The 20,319-nt window shown below is 41.4% G+C and overlaps 1 protein-coding gene across 1 annotated transcript; it reads right to left on the reverse strand.

The window, feature by feature from the left end:
* Positions 1-819: 819 nt before the first annotated feature.
* Positions 820-7,491, reverse strand: PYM1 (PYM homolog 1, exon junction complex associated factor). Its single transcript, XM_060763901.2, has 3 exons — positions 7,371-7,491; positions 3,751-3,844; positions 820-1,803 (listed from the first exon to the last, which is right to left on the reverse strand). The coding sequence occupies exons 1-3, from the start codon at positions 7,489-7,491 to the stop codon at positions 1,284-1,286; spliced, it is 735 nt and encodes a 244-aa protein (XP_060619884.2). The 3' UTR covers positions 820-1,283.
* Between the last annotated feature and the right edge of the window lie 12,828 nt (positions 7,492-20,319).

Consider the following 20,319-nt stretch of genomic DNA (forward strand, 5'->3'; position numbering starts at 1 on the left):
ATAAAGAAGACACTGTCCAACTACAAAGGAGTGGTTAGCCCTATGGACATCGCCACATCTTGGAAACAAATTCCAGAAATTACACAAAATTTTGAAAATTTACCTTTTTGAACTATGCTCCCAGAATCTTCCGGCCAGCATGATTATTGGCCATGCTGGCTGGGAGATTCTGGTAACTGCAATCCAAAAATAACATTTCCAAGGACAACTGTGTGTGGAAATCCTTTTATCTGTTGCCAATTTGGCTATATAGCCCTAGCCTCTTATATGAAAACGGTGAGAAAATGTAACTCCTCTCTATACCCTTTCCCCCCACTCTCAGTCATCTGTTTCTGCACTAAAACATTGTTTTTTTCTTGTACCTTTCCCAGCTTTATTCTTTATTTATTGAAATGGGGGTGGCCAAAATTATATGCATTATGTCAAGAATAGTTGCACCAGATATTCATGTCTTTATTTTCAAACTCTTTTCTAACAATTCCTTGCTTTTTTCACAGCTGCCATGCACCAATGAAAATGATTATGAACCAACTAACTGAGAAACCAGGGTTAAAACCCCCACTCAGCCACAAATGCTCACTGAATGGCCTTTGGGAAGTCACCCTCCTACAGCCTTAAAGAAATGGCAACTCTGAACAAATCTTGCCAAGAAAACTCTTTTATAGGCATCCTCCAGGGTCACCATAAATAGGAAATGACTTGAAGAAACACAAAAACAAAACCAGTTAAATAAGCAGGAGTTCGTGCAAAGACTGAAACCAAAGCTTGAGCTTAAAAACATGTTAGACTAAAATAGAGAAAACATATGTATATCTAGACTCCAAGGTCACTACTGCAATTTTTATTATTGCATCCTTTTTAAAAATGAGGAATAGGAGAAGGTGAAAGGTGGAGTGACCACTACAGAGAACATGTATCATACAAGGAAGGGAAAAGACATGAAGCATTCCACCCACTTGGAAGCCTCTGGAAGTCAGCTCCATTGTGCCAAATGACACTCCCATCTACCCATCCCAGTAACCAGGGGAAGGGAAGAAGTGGCTAGAATAAGATTCAGGCAGGTAGCAAAGTCGTTTTAGTGTCCTTGGTATCTTAAAACATCAATAGCTGAGAGAAATACTTCTTTAAAAATTTCAGACAGCACCCAACGTAAAATAAAATAAAGGTACAAAGGAGGAGCCTGAAGACAGCAACTTGTGTTCTGTGTGCTGTACAGTTCTCAGAATGTTCCCCTGGGGACGGTTTGTTCCTATGCACATCATGTCCAGTTCAAATTCCAACCCTTACAAATCCAATTCCAGGTCTTCGAGTTCCTCTTCCAAAGCTTTCCTTCGAGCCAGCTTGTCTAACTGCTCTTTGGTCGGTTGCTTGATCTCCCCAGAGTCAATCCGCGCCTGTAACTCCTCCACCTGTCGCAATTTCTTTTTCAGGTTTTTGATTTTCTTGTTCTTCTCTGACATGGCCGAAGCGGCACCAGACGAGGCATCCCCACTGCATGCAGCAGGCCTTGTGCTGCCGGCGGCCACAACTGACCTGGCATCTTCACTGCTGCCGTGTGTTGCTGAGAGGGTTGTTTTCTCTAGTGAGTGGATAAGGTCATCTGTGTCTCGCTCCCCCCTCTCCTGCTGCTGCCTCCTCTTCTCCTTGCGCTTCAGGTTCCTCTTGGCTGTCTTGGAGAGTCCTACCTCACTGCTCTCCGGTCCCTTTGGCGCTTGCTTGGTCGCTGGGGTGTTTCCCTCTGGATTTAGGCCTGGGGGGAGTTCTGGCTTGCTCTTGAAGAATTTCACATACTTATTCTCATACCTGTGTTGAACAAAGAATATCAGAGCTCTCTTCCCTCAGAGTTGGAAATAAAAGCTAGGCATGGGGAAAGTAGACACCTTCAATGTCAGGATTGTGTGGTCCTACAAATGTTGCTGGACTACAGCCAAGGGGCAAGGATTACTGCCATTCAAGAACATCTGGAGGGTCACACAGAAGAGACTGTGGCAGACCTTACAAACCAGAAAAGGGATAGATTTAGCCTGTTATAGGTCTTGCTGTAGCTCTCACTCCAAACAAAGGGAAATATGACACAGGCTGAAAGTCTCTGTTCTGGAGCTATCTGGCTTCAACAGGTATACTTATAGCTCATACTTTGGTATGTGATTATTGACGCTACTATTTAGGATGCAGAACTCAGTTTACAGCAGTAGTTCTCAGTCTGTGGGTCCCCAGGTGTTTTGGCTTACAACTCCCAGAAATCCCAGGCAGTTTACCAGCATATGGGATCCACAGGTTGAGAACCACTGCCTTAGAGGAAGTTGTACTCATGGTTGTGGCATAATTGTACCTTCTGCTTTATTGAGTTTTGTTATCTCACCCAACCTCCCTTTGGGCAACTCTGGTCCCTTTGATTTGTACATCAAGGAAAGCCTTCATATTTAGTCACTTCACAATAGCACATCAACTGGTGTTTTCAGTACTTCCACAGGAAATTATTGGCTTCAGGGGGAGTAGTTTGTGGCCCATGTCATTTTGTTTTATAGCACTAGAAAGTAAAGTCTGTGCCCAAAATAGATCAATGAGCAAAAATCTATCAGATTTTACAATAAAGGGAAAATACACCATCTAACAATTGATACAGAGGAATACTTTAACTACCACAGCTCATAACTTGTTTTAGATATCATAAGCTGTGTGTTGATTTGTCTATGAGATCCTAACTTAAATGCAGAAAGAACAACACATATTTCTCAGACCTTATTGTATTTCCAAAGTGTCAGTGGTTGGCTTCTGAATCAAGCCCCCTGCAATAATAAAACCATAATCATTTCCAAGGGCCTCGGAGAAAAAACAATAATTATTTATCTTTTCCTGCAGAAAGCAGGTATGTATTCCTAGGGGCTATCACCAAATGCTTTTAAACAGTCCCTTTGATTTCACAAGGGGTGGCCTACTGAGAGAATTGCCTAAGAAACAGGATGCCATGGTGGGGGGGGGGGGGGGCACATTGTTCTCTGGATCCGAACCTCTTTCATTTTTTAAAGGAAAGAACATTTCAAGTCAAACGCAAGTAAGTGTATGCCTCTTAAAACCTTCACCAAGTGATTTGTTGAAGCCCCTTTTAAAGTGAGGTTGCTGACTTAGGAATTTACATACGTTGTATGAGATAAAGGCACTGCTTGACTAGGTGAAATGTGCAAGCATGTCTGCACTGTGATTTCTCATCAAATCTTTACATTCCAAAAATGGAGAATTTCCAGGGATCTGGAGACCACCAGGAAAGGGGTATTTCACACAAAAATGGCTTTACAGCATAGTTGTTGTTGTTACTATTATTATTATTATTATTATTATTATTATTATTATTATTATATATTTATACCCTGCTTTGTTTCTCCCAAAGGAGAGATAAAGCAGGGTATAAATAAACAATCTATCCTGAAGGAGACATAAATGCATTAGCATTGTTCTTCTCCTTTCCCACTCACCCATTCAACTTCCCGCAAAATTGTAATATGAAACCAAAATTAAATGGGACTGAATTGTCAATTAATGTTACTTTATTCAGGAGGAATAGAGCTACTGAAAGGAACACTTGAAAAATTTAATACATGTTTCCAGATGGGACAGGTATATATGATGCCTTCATTACTCCCTTCTCTGTATGGCCCAGAAAATTCCAAGATATGCTCCTACGGCTGCCACCAAACAAGAGCAACAAACAATTTGAATCAAATTTATCTTTACAGCAGGAGCTTGACTTACACAGGTACTTCTTCTTGGGGGACATAACCTTCCTTCACTCTCCTTTGTTTCCTCCAAGTACCATCTGGACGCTGTGTGGAGGCGATGTATTTTCCTGAAACATTTTTATGCATTTTAGTTTGTGAAAAAAGCACTTCCTATTTTTAAAAATATCAATGCATCTCTTTATATCTTAAACGTATCTGTGTGGCTATAGAGGTTTTTCTGTGTCCTAGTAATTTGTTTTATGTTTTGAAAGGTACACTAAAGTCAAGCTCCTTAGCTCGCTTTACAGAAGAGGCCCCTCTCCTAGACACATGCATGAGGGACAATTCTCCTGGTTTTGCTGCATAATATTTTTTGCCAGGGGTCCAGGTGTACTCCATGAACTCCGGGATGTTTTATTAAAAATCCATATTATTAGTTTAAATATGGAAAGCATTTTACAGAAATATTAAGGTGAAATTCCTCAGAGTGTAGATTGGACTGGTTGCTTAAACCAGTATGATAAAGCAGTCAGAATGCCATAAGTGGACTGGAGAGACAAAAGCCCTCCTCCACATAGCTGTATAAAATCCACATTGAACTGGATTGTATGGCAATATGGACTGAGATAATCCAGTTCAAAGTAGATATTCTAGATTATCTGCCTTGATATTCTGGGTTATATGGTTGTGTGAAAGGTCCCTAAGTCCCCTTCTACACAGCTGAAAAAAATCCAGAGTATCTACTTTGTACTGGATTTTATGGCAGTGTAGGCTCATATAATCCAGTTCAAAGTAGATTATGTAGATTATATGGCAGTGTAGAAGGGGCAATAGTTTCATGTGTAAGTTGCAGACAACTAATTCCCTAAAAAGTATTGTGAGGATAAATTAAAAAGAAGTGTGATCCCCATGAAGGAACTGAAAAACATAAATGTAGTTAATACATTTAAATAGAATCTCCCAAAATGAATATACTCATTAACAGCTAATAGTAACTCTGGCAATTACTGGAAGGTTAAGTACATACATTCATATTGAAAACCTTCATTAAAGGAAGCAATATTTGCAGGTCCCAGAAAAAAAATCCATCTGCTCACAAATAATATAATTTGCATCTGATTATTTTCTTATTGGGTGGAATAGAAAAAAGGCTATTAGATACCTGCAGTCTAAAGCCTTCATTTTTATATTTAAGTGCTATGCAATGATAAACAGCATGTGTGTGTGTGTGTGTGTTTATACACACCCACCCCGCAGGTTGTGTATCCCTTATCCAGTGTTGCCTCTACACTGTAGATTTAATGCAGTTTGACCCCACTTTAACTGCCATGGCTCAGGCTGTTGAATACTGGGAGTTGCAGTTTGGTGAGAACCCAGCACTTTCTGGCAGAGAAGGCTAAAGACATTGGATAACTACAACTCTCATGGTTTGAGAGCATTGACGCTCCTTCCACACAGCTGCATAAAATCCACTTTGAACTGGATTATATGGCAGTGTGGACTCAGCTAAGCCTGTTCAAAGCAGATATTGTGAATTATCTGCCTTAGTATTCTGGGCAATAGGGCTGTGTGGAAGGGCCCTGAACCTTGGTAGGTAAAGTGCGTTAAACCTGCATTAATCCTGCAGTGTAGGTACATCCCAAAGATGTTAGAAACCAGAGATATTATTTTTGGGTTTCTTTTCTTTCAGATTCTGGGAATATTTCTCTATACATAATAAAATACCTCAGAGAGGGGACCCAAGGCTCAAACAACAAATTTATTTATGTTTCATATAAACTGCACAGAAATAATGTAATACGCATGTTAATTAATTTGGGGTGCAACAAAACACCAGAAGGCAAAGGTGTCAAAGGGCCCTTCCACACAACCCTATATCCCAGAATATCAAGGTGGAAAATCTCACAGTATATGCTTTGAACTAGGCCCCCTTCAAAACAGCTGAATAAAATCCCACATTTTCTGCTTTGAACTGGGGTATATGGCAGTGTGGACTCAGATAACCCAGTTCAAGGCAGGTAGGGCCCTTCCACACAGTCCTATCCCACAACACAGCCCTATATCCCAGAATCTCAAGGCAGGAAATCCCACATGATCTGAGTGTGGACTCAGATAACCCAGATATTGTGGGATCTTCAAAGTGCTGAATTCAAAGTGCTGGCGTTGGCCTTTAAAGCCCTAAACGGTTCCGGCCCAAGCTACCTATCTGACCGCATCTCTGCCTATGAACCCACCAAGACTTTGAGATCTTCCGGGGAGACCCTGCTCTCGATCACGCCTGCTTCTCAAGTCGGCTGGCAGGGACGAGAGATAGGGCCTTCTCGGTGGTGGCTCCTCGGCTGTGGAACGCCCTTCCTACGGACATTAGACTAGCACCATCTCTAATGGTATTCCACAAAAAGGTGAAGACCTGGATGTTTGTGCAGGCGTTTGAGTAATTTAGTGCAATCTGGTAATGGAACATAGGAATGGAACAATGGACGACGAACCTGGACTACGCTTGGATGATGAGAAGATTGGGTACGGTTGTTTTTTGTAATAATTGTGCATTGTAATTGCTTATTGGTAATTTATGGATAATGTGTTAAGTCAATTGTTATATGTTGTATGGAACCACTGCTGTTTCTACCGTTTTTACTGTTTGTGAACCGCTGTGAGTTGCCTTCGGGCTTGAGATACAGCGGTATATAAGCAAAGTAAATAAATAAATAAATAAATAATCTTCTGCCTTGATATTCCGGGTTAGAGGGCTGTCTGGAAGGGCCTACCTACACTGCTCTAAGTGTGGACTCAGATAACCCAGTTCCAAGCAGATATTGTGGGATTTCCTGCCTTGATATTCTGAGATATAGGGCTGCGTGGAAGGGCCTACACTGCCATATATTCCAACTCAAAGCAGATAATGTGGGATTTTATTCAGCTGTGTGGAAGGGGCCTACAGATATGCTTATCCGAGAGCCCTTCCACACAGCCATACAATCCAGAATATCAAAGCAGAAAATCCCACAATATCGGCTTTGAACTGGGTCTGCCATATATTCCAATTCAAAGCAAGCATATCTGAATTGACATTCTGGCTGTGTGGAAGGGCCCTGAGGCACTTCCATTTAAATCCAGGCATTTTTTATCCATTTAGTGAATGGGCAAGTGGGAGAGATTCACCCACCATAGACAAAAATCGCCCATAGAAGAATATGGGGAAAGCGTCCCACAAGTTGTGCTATTTAGACTATTATTTATTGTTATTATTATTTATTGTTATTATTATTATTATTATTATTATATTTAGATAGGAATAAACAAGCCCAAGGGTGAACCATGGCTCATCCTTTCAACCGGAGGCTCTTGGAAGCGGGAAAAGGGAGAAGGGTGAGCTTCCAATGAGTAGGAGCGGAGGGAGGGGGTCCACAGGGGGAGAAGAGCCCGGCGGGGGATAATCCTGTCCGGGAAGAGCCTCTCGCGCAGTGGGCGTGGCCCCGCGGCGGATGAAAGCGAAAGGTGGAGCCTGGGCGCGCGAGGACGGAGGATGGGAGGGGCGTCGTCGTCGTCGGAAGGCGGCAAGGCCCCATTGCGAGGTAGAAGGACAGGAGCTCAGAGTCGCTCCCGGGCCCCCCCCTCGCCTCCTCCCAGCCCAACCGCCGCTTTCCCACTCACCGGTTTCATCAGTCACATAGGGAGTCGCCATCTTGGAAGCGCGACCCACTTCCGGTCCCTGTACCTCCCCCTCCGGATGTGTCGTGAGTGAGAGGAGGAGAAACATCCGCGCGGCCGCCATTTTGTTTCTGGGTGGAGCCCTCCCTCCGTCTCTCCCCCCCCCCCCCCGCCTCAGTCCTCCCCATGCTCTTCTTCCCCTTCAAGCCCAGGGCCCTGCCACACAGCCCTATAGCCCAGAATATCAAGGCAGAAAACCCCACAATATCTGTTTTGAACCGGGTTATCTGAGTCCACACTGCCATATATTCCAGTTCAAAGCAGATAATGTGGACTTTTATTCAGCTGTGTGGAAGAGGCCCCAGCCTTAGTTGGGCCTTTGCATGTCCCTTCCCGGCTCAGCAGGGTTTGAGGGCATAGTAGGCAGCTTAGTCATCGAGGCAAGCACGATTTTGTATTTTTAGAACAGGGGTCCCTTCCACACAGCCCTATATCCCAGTATATCAAGACAGAAAATCCCACATGATCTAAGTCAGGGGTCCTCAAACTAAGGCCTGGGGGCCGGATGCGGCCCTCCAAGGTCATTTACCCGGCCCTCGCTCAAGGTCAACCTAAGTCTGAAACGACTTGAAAGCACACAACAACAACAACAATCCTATCTCATCAGCCAAAAGCAGGCCCACATTTCCCATTGAAATACTCATAAGTTTATATTTGTTAACATTGTTCCTCATTTTAATTATTTATTGTTTTTAAGTGTTTATTACACTACAAATAAGGTATGTGAAGCATGCACAGGAATTCATGCTTTATTTTTCAAATTATAATCCGGCCCTCCAACAGTTTGAGGGACTGTGACCTGGCCCTCTTGTTTAAAAAGGACCCCTGATCTAAGTGGACTGGGATTCACAGTTTTATCATGGAGAAAAGGTGTCTCCAATGAAGCTTTATCACCAATCCTTGTTTCCACATCAAGCCAATTTTTTCAAAATCCCAATTGTCACAGGGATGGAAATGAGATGAAACCCACTGTGGACTCAAACAATTATGGATCTGGACCAAACTTGGCACAAGCACTCAATATGCCCAAATATGATGGAGTTTGGGGGGGAAAGACCTTGATATTTGGGAGTTGTAGTCACTGGGATTCACAGTTCACCTACAATCAAAGAGCATTCTGAACCCCATGAACAACAGAATCGGGGCAAACTTCCCACACAGAACCCCCATGGCCAACAGAAAATACTTAAGGCCATCCAATCCAACTCCCTTCACCAGGGCAAGAAAACATAACCAAAGTCCTCCTGACGAGCCATCCAGCCATAGATATAGATAGATAGATAGATAGATAGATAGATAGATAGATAGGGAGTTGTAGTTGCTGGGATTTATAGTTCACCTACAATCAAATAGCATGATAGAATTGAACCAACCGGGGCATACAGGACTCTCATGACCAACAGAAAACACTAGAAGGGTTTGGTGAGCATTGACCTTGAGATTGGGAATTGTAGTTCATCCACATCCAGATACTACCATGGACTCAGTGATGGATCTGGACCAAACTTGGCACAAATATTCCATATGCCCAAATATGAACACAGATGGAGTTTGGGGGAAATAGACCTTGACATTTGGGAGTTGTAGTTACTGGGATATATAGTTCACCTACAATCAAAGAGTGTTCTGAACCCCACCAACGACAGAATTGGGCCACACTTCCCACACAGAACCTCCATGACCAACAGAAAATACTCAAGGCCATCCAGTCCAAGTCCCTTCACCAGGGCAAGAAAACATAATCAAAGCCCTTCTAACATAGAGCCATCCAGCCATAAATATAGATACATATGATCCACACACACACAAATAAAGTATCATAGATCTGAAAGGGACCCCTGAAGAAGGACAATTTTATGTTGCATGTTCCAGAGTAGGCAAACCAGACAATCTCCATATCAACATTGACAAAGAAACAGCAAGAAATACTGTTTACCCACAAGCATCAACACATTACATATATTAGAAACCAACTCTTTCTCATTATTTTATTTTCCATATCAACAGACTAGGCCACAGCAACGCGTGGCGAAATTACACTTCATAAATGTACCTGTTCTGGCGTACATACAAATTCAACAAGGACAAACTTACAGAACCTATCTTGTCTGTAACTTGGGGACTGCCTGTATTGCCTGTTTGCACATAAGATGGAGATGTTGAGAACCTACTCTGACACAAAAAGGAATTATGAAAGAGGAGTAAAATCTCTTATAGCTTTCTACCATCCTCTGTTATCAGGAACTGCTTAACGTGATGGAATGAGGTGAGGTAGATCAGTGGCATAGTTTCCAGATCTTTTACCATTTCAGTTCCCCACCTCTGGATACTTAGTTTCTTGAATTGCAGTCCCAAGAACTGGACATAGTGGTCCACATGAGTGATTGTGTCTAATGATCAGGATACTCTCGATGTTGAGAATGACAATGATGTTTCTAATTATGAGGTTGCTTTAGATGCAGAGAATGACAATGGAATTCCCGTTCAAAGTGTCTTTCCTGATGAGAATGTTCCTGAAGGGTTTGAGGATGATGGTATGGTCCCAGGAAGAGGACCTGAATTGCTACCAGAGAATTCCCAGGACTTTGAGCTTGAGAAAAGCTCGAAACCTGAGCCAACTACAGAAATTAATGAGCCAGTATAGAGAAGGATATTTTCAGTCAGCACAGGCAAACAAACCAATATCTCTGGCGTTCTGCCAGACGGAGAGAGAAATTGATAACAGAGTCAAAGGTGAAAGGAAATCTGTTCCTGGCCGCTTGGGACATAGGGTAAATTAGGGGATAAAAGTGCCAAGTACAGAATCTATAGTCAGATGAAGCAACATTGGAATTGAGTCAAGACATTTTTCCTGGTCCTTGGAAGCCTTGCCTTGGATAGATTCATGTGTTAAGTGCCTTGTTTGATTTCATGGTTCAAGTTTTGGAGTTTTACCTTGGAAGTTTCTGTATTTGTTTTTCATGAACTTTGATGGACTAATTTCCTGGACTATTTGTTTCTGCTTATCTTTCTACCTATTTGGATTTACCTATTTTTATGGAGTTTTTTTTACTGCTACTGCTTTTTAATTATCTTCAATAAACTACTTGCATTTTTACTCAGCTGTGTGATGTTTAAAGTCAGAGGGCTATCCTGGCTGGAGTGCAACACAGCCTAGAATTTCATTGGCTTTTTAGCTGTCACATCACTGTTACAGCCAAGCCACCTACTTGATCCCAAACACCACACAGATGAACAGGAATAGTAAGTTAATTAAGAAAAGAATATTGAATATAAAAATCCATTTGAAAATACATCTGTGAGCTAGAGTTCCAGAAGCTTAACAAAAAGCAATGACCAACTCTGAACACGAATTCCAAAAATCATTTAAGGCAAAAGCAAGAAACTGTAATACAATGTTTGTTGCACTTAAACTAGAATTCTATCCAAAAGGTTGGAAATATGAACATGACCATAATCCAAAGGCTTGATACTTGAACTTCACCATAATCCCAAAGGCTTGAATCCCAAAACAAGATTTGTAATCCAAACTGGGAGCATGGAACTTAAACAGGAAAACAAGATACAGACCCAAGAAGAGAACCCCTAACTCGGAGCTCCCAAGACAGGCAACGACATATGAAAATCCAATGTTGATCTCCCCAGCGAACATTGACTCCAATTCCTTAAGAATACTCGTGTCCATGACATCACTCTCACGTCATCTGTAGAGACTTAGGGCATTTAACTTGAACTAGATCTTCAGGCCTATGCCACCATTTAAAGCACTATGCTGAGGTGATTCTTATAGAGAATCTTTTAAGTCTTCGCTGCCACCAAATGTATAGAATGTTTCTCTAACTTGTTTAGAAATTCTTCTCTTTAGAGGCACGCTGAGGCAATTGTTTGAACAAAGAACAAAGTTGTTTATTTGTGTGAACTTTGGCAATACAGGCACTTAAGCTTAACGGTTGCAGTAATGAATAAACGTGTGTGGTTACTTCAAAGAACAGTTCAATTCTTAAACACTTCTTGGTTGCACTTAAACTCTTAACTCCCTCACAAAAATCTAGCAGTCTTCCCTCTGACTAGACTTCTTTGACTTCAAACAGTCCTTTCTCTTCAGTATTTCAGCTATTCTTTCTCTAATAGCTCTCTGAATACTACTGTAATCTACCTTCTTTAAAACCCAGAGTCTGTCTGACTCACACAAACACCAGAACCTATCTCTTCAACACCCAGGGTTTTAAAACGCCCCCTTAAAGTCATTTTTTCCCTTTTCTAAGTTAAGCTCCGCCCACTTTCTCCCAGCCAATCACTAACTCCTCTCCTTTCCCTCCAAGCTCCTAAGCATGCCCCCTTCAGGAAATGAGATTTAAAATGGACCCCCCCCCCCCCAGCATCCTTTCCAAAATGGCTGACAAACTTCCTGGGCTTACTTTTCTAGGCTTTTCCTAGCCTAACAGGTAGGGAATTCACTACATCATCGCACACCTGGGTTCCCTTTGTTTATCTTTCAGTCTCCGAGAACATTACATTTCTCTCTGTTTCACACTATCCCTTTGGAGCTCTAAACGCTGGGTAATCTGTAACCCACCTGTTGTCTCCACATTAATTTCAGAGTCAATTCCTGGCTGATTCTCATGAGAATCACTGTTTCTCCAACAACAGATCTACCCAAAACATATCTATCGTATAAAAAAAAACACTTTCACTTCCCCCCACAGAAACACTGGGCTCAACCAGAAAATCCTCATTCTCAGAGGCTTCACAGGCCTTAACAGTCACATTGTGCTTTTTTAAGCATTCTCTCCACTTCGATCTTATTAAAGAAGTCATCACTGCTAATTAGGAACAGATCTAAAATACCCAATCTCTTTGTTGCCTCTTCTACCTTCTGATCAATGAAGTTTGAAAGGCAAGTGAGGAATTTGCTGAACTTTATATTCTTGGCAGAACATCTTATCCAACAAATATCAAGATGGTTGAAATCTCTCATTACTACAGTGGTAGATCTCTCCTTCTGTTTTATGAAGGAATCATACAAGTCCTCAAACAACTAGACACCCCCCCCCCTCCACACACACAGTGGCATTTCCAATTAATGATGCCTGTAACATTCCACACTATCTACAATTGGTGATGGAAAAATATCAGTGACTCAGCAAAATCCTTAGGGACAATTTAGCATTTCAACTGCAGAATCAATTACTGTCATGTTGTAAGGAAAATACAGTTCTGGATTCCATTCTATCAGAGAAATAATACTTGTGCATCTTAGTTCTATATATAAGCCAAAGGCATTAGGTGAGAAGTACAGAAGCTCCAGAGTATCATGATGATGTGCTTGTCTGAGGGCTGTCATTCAAACTGCCCAGAGGAGTGCTGCTGTTAGAAGCAGACTGGTCATGTTCTAGAAACAGGTTTATTTTACCTCCTCTGTGCAGAAACCAATTATGGCCATTGTTTTTCAGTCCTTATAGGTGTAAGTCATATGGATTTTGTATCTTATCTGGAGTCTATTGTTGTTGCTCTAGTTGAGGTACTAAGTGGCTAATTCCAAAGCTGATCTGGCCAGGATGGTTGGATGGATTTTATAGGCTTTTCCCATCCTGCTATCTCCAGATACCTTAGCCGACAATTTCCATCAACCTAGCTGGAGAGTATCAAGTTGAGGAAGGCTGCCTAATCAAACAATGTTGTTGTGTGCCTTTGTTTCTGACCTATGATGACCCTAAAGCAAACCTATCACAAGGTTTTCTTGACAAGATTTGTTCAGATTGGGTTTGTAGAAGCTTTTGTGCTTATTTGGTGGCATTTGGGTTGGTTTATAAAGTTATTGCCCACTTGTGAATTTTGTTTCTTAGCAGCAGAGTTATCTTGGGCTTTATAATTGCCCAGTAGATGTCACTCTGGCTTGTTAGCAGTGCATGGTACTGGACTGAAAAAGGAGTGTCTATTTCTCCCATTTAGATGTGAGGCCGGAGAAAGCAATGCTTCACTGGTCATGAATATATTGTGCTGAACCATGATTTGGAGCCCATACCCCCTTTCACCTTTACATCCTGTTCTGCTTGCAGTTTTCAGGAACGTTTTACTTTCAGGGACAAAACAGACATTATTTATTAGCATGATTAACACTAATGTCTGTTGTTTTTAAAAATTAAATACCAGATGTGCTCTGCTCTTGATTATTTCCAAGATAATAGCATCTAAGGAGGATTGGTTTAACCTTTCATCCACAGACACACCCTTGTCTTCCCCAGCATGGCTATAATGCTTAGAAAAAAGTGCAAGGGCAACTCCTCCCTCTTTTGGTTCCCCAAGCAAACACTAGTAGAGTCAGGTCATCTTGCTAGCCTCATGCATTCTTTGGCTTTGTATTGCTTTTCTTTACATGGTTTATTTGGGAAAACCACAACGATATAAATCCTGACCACATTTCCTTTAATAATCCTGCATGATCTCTTCAATCCTCGGAGGAGGCCTTCCTCTCGCTCCCACCTCCATCACAAGTGCGACTTGTGGGGACGGGGAGAGAGCCTTCTCTGTTGTGGCCCCTCGGCTTTGGAACTCACTACCTAGTGAGATTAGGCAAGCCCTCATCCTGGTAGCCTTTAAGAAAGACATATAAGCCTGGCTCTTTCGGCATGCCTTGAACTAGTGAACATATATCCCCTTATCATGTTTGTCCCAACTATAGTTCTGTTCTCATGACACACTTTTCCTTGTCTTTAATGAAGGCTCAATTCCATTGGTTGCCCCTTCTGAGCTCCCCCTCAGACACATACTTCTCCATTTACTTATGTCACCCAGGGTTTTATCAATCTTATTCTGTGCATTTGGCCTGCCCATTGTGCTTTTATTTTATATCTTCATCACATTATTTTGAATCTGTTGATTTCATTTTTGGTTATTTTCTGTATTTTATTTTTATGTTATTATTTGCTGTTTGTATTTCATTTTATTTTGCTGTACGGTAATTCAGGGCTTGGCCTCATGTTAGCCGCCCCGAGTCCCCTTTGGGGAGATGGTGGCAGGGTATAAATAAAGTTCATTATTATTATATTTTGGTAAAAATCTTGGGGGTAGGGTACAGAGCCTTTAGGAACATTAGTGTCGTTCTCAATTCTCAAAGAGCACATTAACCTATGGATCACACATATCCCACTCCTACCATCAAGTACCACATACTATAAAATACACAACTTACTACCACATACTATAAAATACACAACTTACTACCACATACTATAAAATGTCCATTATAGTTTCTCTGATGAAATAAGTAATCACCCCACATAGCATTCCAGGAAGAGAAGCTAAATGCAGGCAGTACTAACACTGATAATTACATGACTAACATTGGCTTATTACAGTTGAAAACAACACAGAGTTTGTGGCACTAGGTAATCCAGTTAGCGTATGTAGTCTGATTAAAAAATGGTTACCCCAGTCTGTCTTTCGTATTAGACTGAAATGTCCTACAACATTATCCCATGCAATCCTGTGTCTCGTCTCCCCCCACCCCATTTTCAAAGAGTTTTTAAACATTAAAGAGACAGAATAAAATGGAGCCCATCACATGACTCAAGGAGACTTCTCCCAGTCATCCACAATGCTTAGTTAGGTAACTGTTTTAAAAGTGTAAAGAAATATGGGGGACAGTATATGGAGAGAAAGTGTCTCCTCAGCTCAGCAATCACTTGGAAATAGCATACATGTGTGCGTATGTTTCTAACAAGATTTCATTCAGTATATGTGTAAATTTCGTGCTGTCAGGATATTTGTTTCATCAGTAGTAGTTTGGTGAATGGCCATTGTTAATAATTGCCAGTAACAGTGCTTTCTATTAGTAGACTCAGACCTGTGAAGTTTGTATGTAGAGTTCTAAGAATGTGTTTGGTTGAAATCTTTTAGAGAGTTGAAACATGGTGGATCCAAAAGTGTTTTGCCAAAAATGTTGTATGTCTTACTCATTGTGCTTTTTCAACATATATTCTCCAAGTATCCACAGGGAAAGAAGCACTTCATACATAACAGAATTAGGGGCATTTGTTATACTATTTGGTTTCCCTAGTGCTAATTAGTTGTATTTGTCTTGATGCTTTCTGGTCATACATATTTTCCAACTGTTTATACTTAGCAATGCAAGTAGTATAAAATAGGCGTAATCAAAATTCATTAGACTTCTATTTATATGCCTAAAAGATTGCCTCTCTCTATGCACACACACACATATACACACACTCACTCTTTTTTTTTTATTAATGATCTTTATTGAATTTTAATAAATAGCAGAAACTAGGGAGGGGGATAAGCAACAAGGGGGGGTAGGGCGGGAAAGGCGGGAGAGGGAATAAAACAAGAGGGATGAGCACACAATTACATACAATACATACATTGCATTCATACCCAAAACGGGGATATCCTAATACCCTCCACCGGCGTTCCCCTCAGTACACACATCAATCACAATTACAAACATATTTACACAAGTTTAAAAAAAAGAAAAATGTTTGACTTCCATTTAGTTTCCAGACAGGATATCATCCTTTGTTACCCAGTGGCCCTCTTTGGAGTCACCTGTTTCCCATTTTCGCCCGCTCATAGTAATGACAAAACCTATTTGCATCTCCCCTTTTCCAATCCCAGACACTTTATCCTTCAACTTTACTTTTTTGATACTCCTCAAAGGCTGTCCACTCTGTCTGATGAACTGCTCTTCCCGAGCCATTTTTCAGAAGGAAAGTTAGTTTGTCCGTCCACTCTTCGATTTTGGGGGTGTGCTCTTCTTTCCAGTGTCTTGTCAGTGTTATTCGAGCCGCCATGGAGATGTATGTGGACAAAATATCTTCATTCCTGTTCAGTTTTAAGTCTTCATCTATTAGATTAAGTAGGTAATATTCCGGCTTTCTGGGAAATTTTTTCTTTAATATATTTTGCGTCTCTTTTTGTATAGCTTGCCAATATTTGTTCACCACCAGGCACGTCCACCACGTATGGTAGTAGGTTCCTGGTTGTTCTTTACATCTCCAGCATGTATTTTTATATTTTGTGTACATTAAACTCAACTTTTGGGGTGTTGTGTACCACCTATGGAATGTCTTCAACCAATTCTCCTTTAAAGCTGTTGAGTATGTATATTTAAGTTTTATTTTCCATATTCGTTGCCATTCATGAATTTTTATGGATCTTCCTATATTTTTTGCCCAGAGCACCGCAGTGAGGATTGAAATATGGCAATTTTTCCTTGTACGCTTTATTCTTTTTTATTCTCAGAAAAGTGATTACCCTAAAGAATGGCTTCCTCTTCCCAGTACCAGAACAAGGAAAAATACTTGGTATGAAAATGAAATACACACATAGTCACTAGTACCCATTTATCTGGGTTTCTAAATGTTAATCTAAATCAATGATTGTAGCTGAACAGTGAATGAACAGAGGAGATCTTACATAGAATCACAGAATAATTGAGTTGGAAAAGACCTCATGGGCCATTTAGTCCAACACCCTGCTAAGAAGCAAGAATTGCATTCAAAGCACCCTCAACAGATGGCCATTCAGACTCTGTTTAAATGCCTCCAAAGAAGGAGCCTCCACCACATTCCAGGGCAGAGAGTTCCACTGCTGAAGAGCTCTCACAGTAAGAAAGTTCTTCCTAATGTTCAGGTGAAATCTCCTTTCCTATAGTTTGAAGCCATTGTTCCCTTGTCTCCTAGTCTCCAGGGCAGCAGAAAACAAGCCTGCTCCCTCCTCCCTATGACTTCCCCTCACATATTTTTACATGGCCATCATGTCTCTTCTCAGCCTTCTCTTCAGTAGACTAAACAAGGCCAGCTCTTTAAGCTGCTCCTCATAGGGCTTGATCTCCAGGCCCTTGATCATTTTAGTTGCCCTCCTCTGGACACATTCCAGCTTGTTGACATCTCCCTTCAATTGTGGTGACCAGAATTGGACACAGTGTAATTCCAGGTGTGGTCTGTCCAAGGGAGAATAGAGGGGTAGCATGATTTCACTCAATCTAGGCACTATACTCCTAATTGTGCAGGCCAAAATCCCATTGGCTTTTTTTTGCTGCCGCATGACATTGTTGACTCATGTTGAACTTGTTGTCCACAAGGACTCAAAGATCTTTTTTCACATGTACTGCTGTTGAGCCAGGCATCCCCCATTCTGTATCTTTGCATTTCATTTTTTTCTGTCTAAGTGGAGTATCTTGCATTTGTCCCAGTTGAACTTCAGTTTGTTAGTTTTGGCCTATCTCTCTGTTAGGATTGTTTTGAATTCTGCTCCTATCTTCTGAGGTTTTAGCTATCCCTCTCAATTTGGTGTCATCTGCAAACTTGATGATCGTGCCTTCTAATCCGTCATCTAAGTCGTTAATAAAGATGTTGAACAGGACAGAACCCTGTGGTACTCAACTTGTTGCTTCTTTCCAGGATGAAGAGAGCAAATTGGTGAGCACCCTCTGTGATCGTTCGGTTAACCAATTACAGATCCACCTAACCGAAGTTTTGCCTAGCTCACATTTGACTACTTTGTTTGCCAGAAGGTCATTCGGGACCTTGACAAAAGCCTTATTTATTTTTTTATTTTGTATCAAAAGCATTGCATAATGTGACGATGTGTAAGTTTTATTCCTTTGGTTATGTGTAGTTTGGATAGTGGTTTAGGGATGGTAAGTATGGGAGATTATGTTTTGTGGGAGAGGGTAGCTTGGTGTTAGCTGAGTTGCCATAGCAACAGGGGCAGAGCCAACGGCCTCTTCAGGAGGCAGCTGTGTTTTAAAAAGTTACTCAGTGGCCGGAGAGCTACTGAGAGAACACTGAGTCTCAGGGTGGAGATTCAGGGAATGTAGTTGTAAGCCGGTGAGCTACAGGAAGGGCCTGATTTCTCTAGTGGGAGAAACAGGGAATTAGTCAGTGGCCGGAGAGCTACTGAAAGAACACTGAGTCTCTAGGTGGAGATTCAGGGAATGTGTCTGTAGCCAGTGTACTATAGGGAATTCTGTTAAAATAAGCCTTTTAGCTTAGTTGTTATATTAGGGCAGTTGTCCAGAAGGGTTAAAGAAACTTCTTGAAGACTGTGCCTGAGATTACTCATGAAACATTACTATTGTAACCATCAAGATTTGTGCCTCTTTTGAAGAAACAGTTAAACTTATTATACTGCTGTTAAAATAAACTTGTTACTGTTCTCCTCAAGTCTTGCCTGATACAGTTTCTTCTAAGTTGAACAGCCTGCAATAATAAAGTCAGCCAGAAACAGTCCCTTTATAAAATAGTTCCTAGGCTGATATTGATCGTTGCCCGGCTTCCCTCATAGATTAGGTGGCAGTGGGTGTTTTACCACTCGCACCTTCACATTTGGTGGCATTCGGTGGTATTAATACAGTCTTCTTTACAATTGGTGGCAGCTGTTTAACAACCCCTTTACACATAAATTAATATAAAACTGATAAAAATAGAAGGCGTGCAGGCAGCTAAATATCTTTTGATCAAAAAGGGTCAACAGCAATGGCATTGTCTGTAGCCTTCAACAAGTCTTCCTCTGTACATGAGGCAGGGCATAGTGGACAAGCATACAGATGTGGAGTTGTCTGTTCTGCTCCACAGTTACACAAGGTGTGGGATTCTTTTAGATAGTGCCATTTTGCCAGGTTGTCTTTTGTTCTGCCCACTACACTTCTGAGTCTATTCAGGGACTTCCAAGTTGCCCATTCTTGGTTTGCCCCTGGAGGAAGACCCTTATGTGGGGTCATCAAGTTGGGATTTCCTGGTTTAGCTGCCCAGAGGGATACCCTTGCTGTTGCTGGGGGACGCCAAGAGGAGCGGTAGTTCTCATAAAGCTTTTCCTTGATTTGAGTCTACTGGGAGGAAGCTGGTAACCATGTAAGACAAGGCTAGGGCTGATGTTCTTATTAATTTTGGGTCTGCACCCCATGTGCTGCGAGTAAGTTTCCGCAGGATGTTATTGCATGCATCAGCATATATAAATCTCTTTGTGAGTGGTAGTTGTGGCTGATTGTTAGTAAAGATATTAAACAAGGTTTGTGCAAGAACATTGCCTTGGGGTAAACCATTCTTTTGCCTCCTCCATCTACTTTTCCTGCTTTGAAACTCCACATAGAAGTTTTCTAGCAGAGTCTGGGTAGTTTTTGTAAAATCATAGTCTCCAGTAATATGGTAGACTTTCTGCAGCGTTTTCCTATTTTGCACCGTGCTGTAAGGTCGACAAAACCTGTTCCAGTAATGCAACCTTTCTCATATCCTTCCTTGATGTACTCAGTCAGATTAAGAATTTGGGCTGTACAGATTTTCCCTGTCCTGAAACCTGCTTGTTGTGCAATAAGCTGAGGTTCAATAATGGGTCCTAATCGATTTAGTAGTATCCTCTCATGTACTTTATATAGATGACATAAGAGTGAGATAGGCTGGTAGTTCCTGGCACTGGAGGCGTCTTTACCAGGTTTTAAAATGGCAATTATCTTAGTTTTCCTCCATAGTCTGAGACTCTGTTTGTGTGCCAAGCATTGACTGTAAAATTTCAAAAGCCAGTTTTCAGCTTTGGGGCCCAAGTGTTTGATTTGCTACATCATTAAGTCATCTAGGCCAGGTGTTTTGTCAGTTTTACATCGTTTAATTGCTTCTCTGAGTTCTTTCAGGTTTATGGGAGATGTCAACTGGTGGGTTTCAAGTTCTGGCACCCTGTTGATTTTCACCTTTACTTTGCTGCAGTTGGTTTTCCCATTCTGAATTAGCTGGTGTGTTATCTGGTCTGGTATTACATTTGCATGTCCACAATTGACCAGAAGGTCATTATCCAGCCATCTCAGCAATTGCCAGGCTCTTCGGCCGCTCTTGGACATGACAAGATTCTCAAGTAGTTATATCTAGTGGTCTTTTTTAGC

This window comes from Anolis sagrei, chromosome 2, assembly GCF_037176765.1.
Source record: "Anolis sagrei isolate rAnoSag1 chromosome 2, rAnoSag1.mat, whole genome shotgun sequence".
NCBI lineage: Eukaryota > Metazoa > Chordata > Lepidosauria > Squamata > Dactyloidae > Anolis > Anolis sagrei.

Bases quoted from the DNA above. Each gene is read 5' to 3' on its own strand.
- PYM1 (XM_060763901.2), bottom strand. From the start codon at position 7,491: ATGGCGGCCGCGCGGATGTTTCTCCTCCTCTCACTCACGACACATCCG. The intron at 3,845-7,370 runs GTGAGTGGGAAA...AAAATGTTTCAG, and splicing joins CTATGTGACTGATGAAACCG to GAAAATACATCGCCTCCACA. The intron at 1,804-3,750 runs GTAAGTCAAGCT...TGTTCAACACAG, and splicing joins CCCCAAGAAGAAGTACCTGT to GTATGAGAATAAGTATGTGA.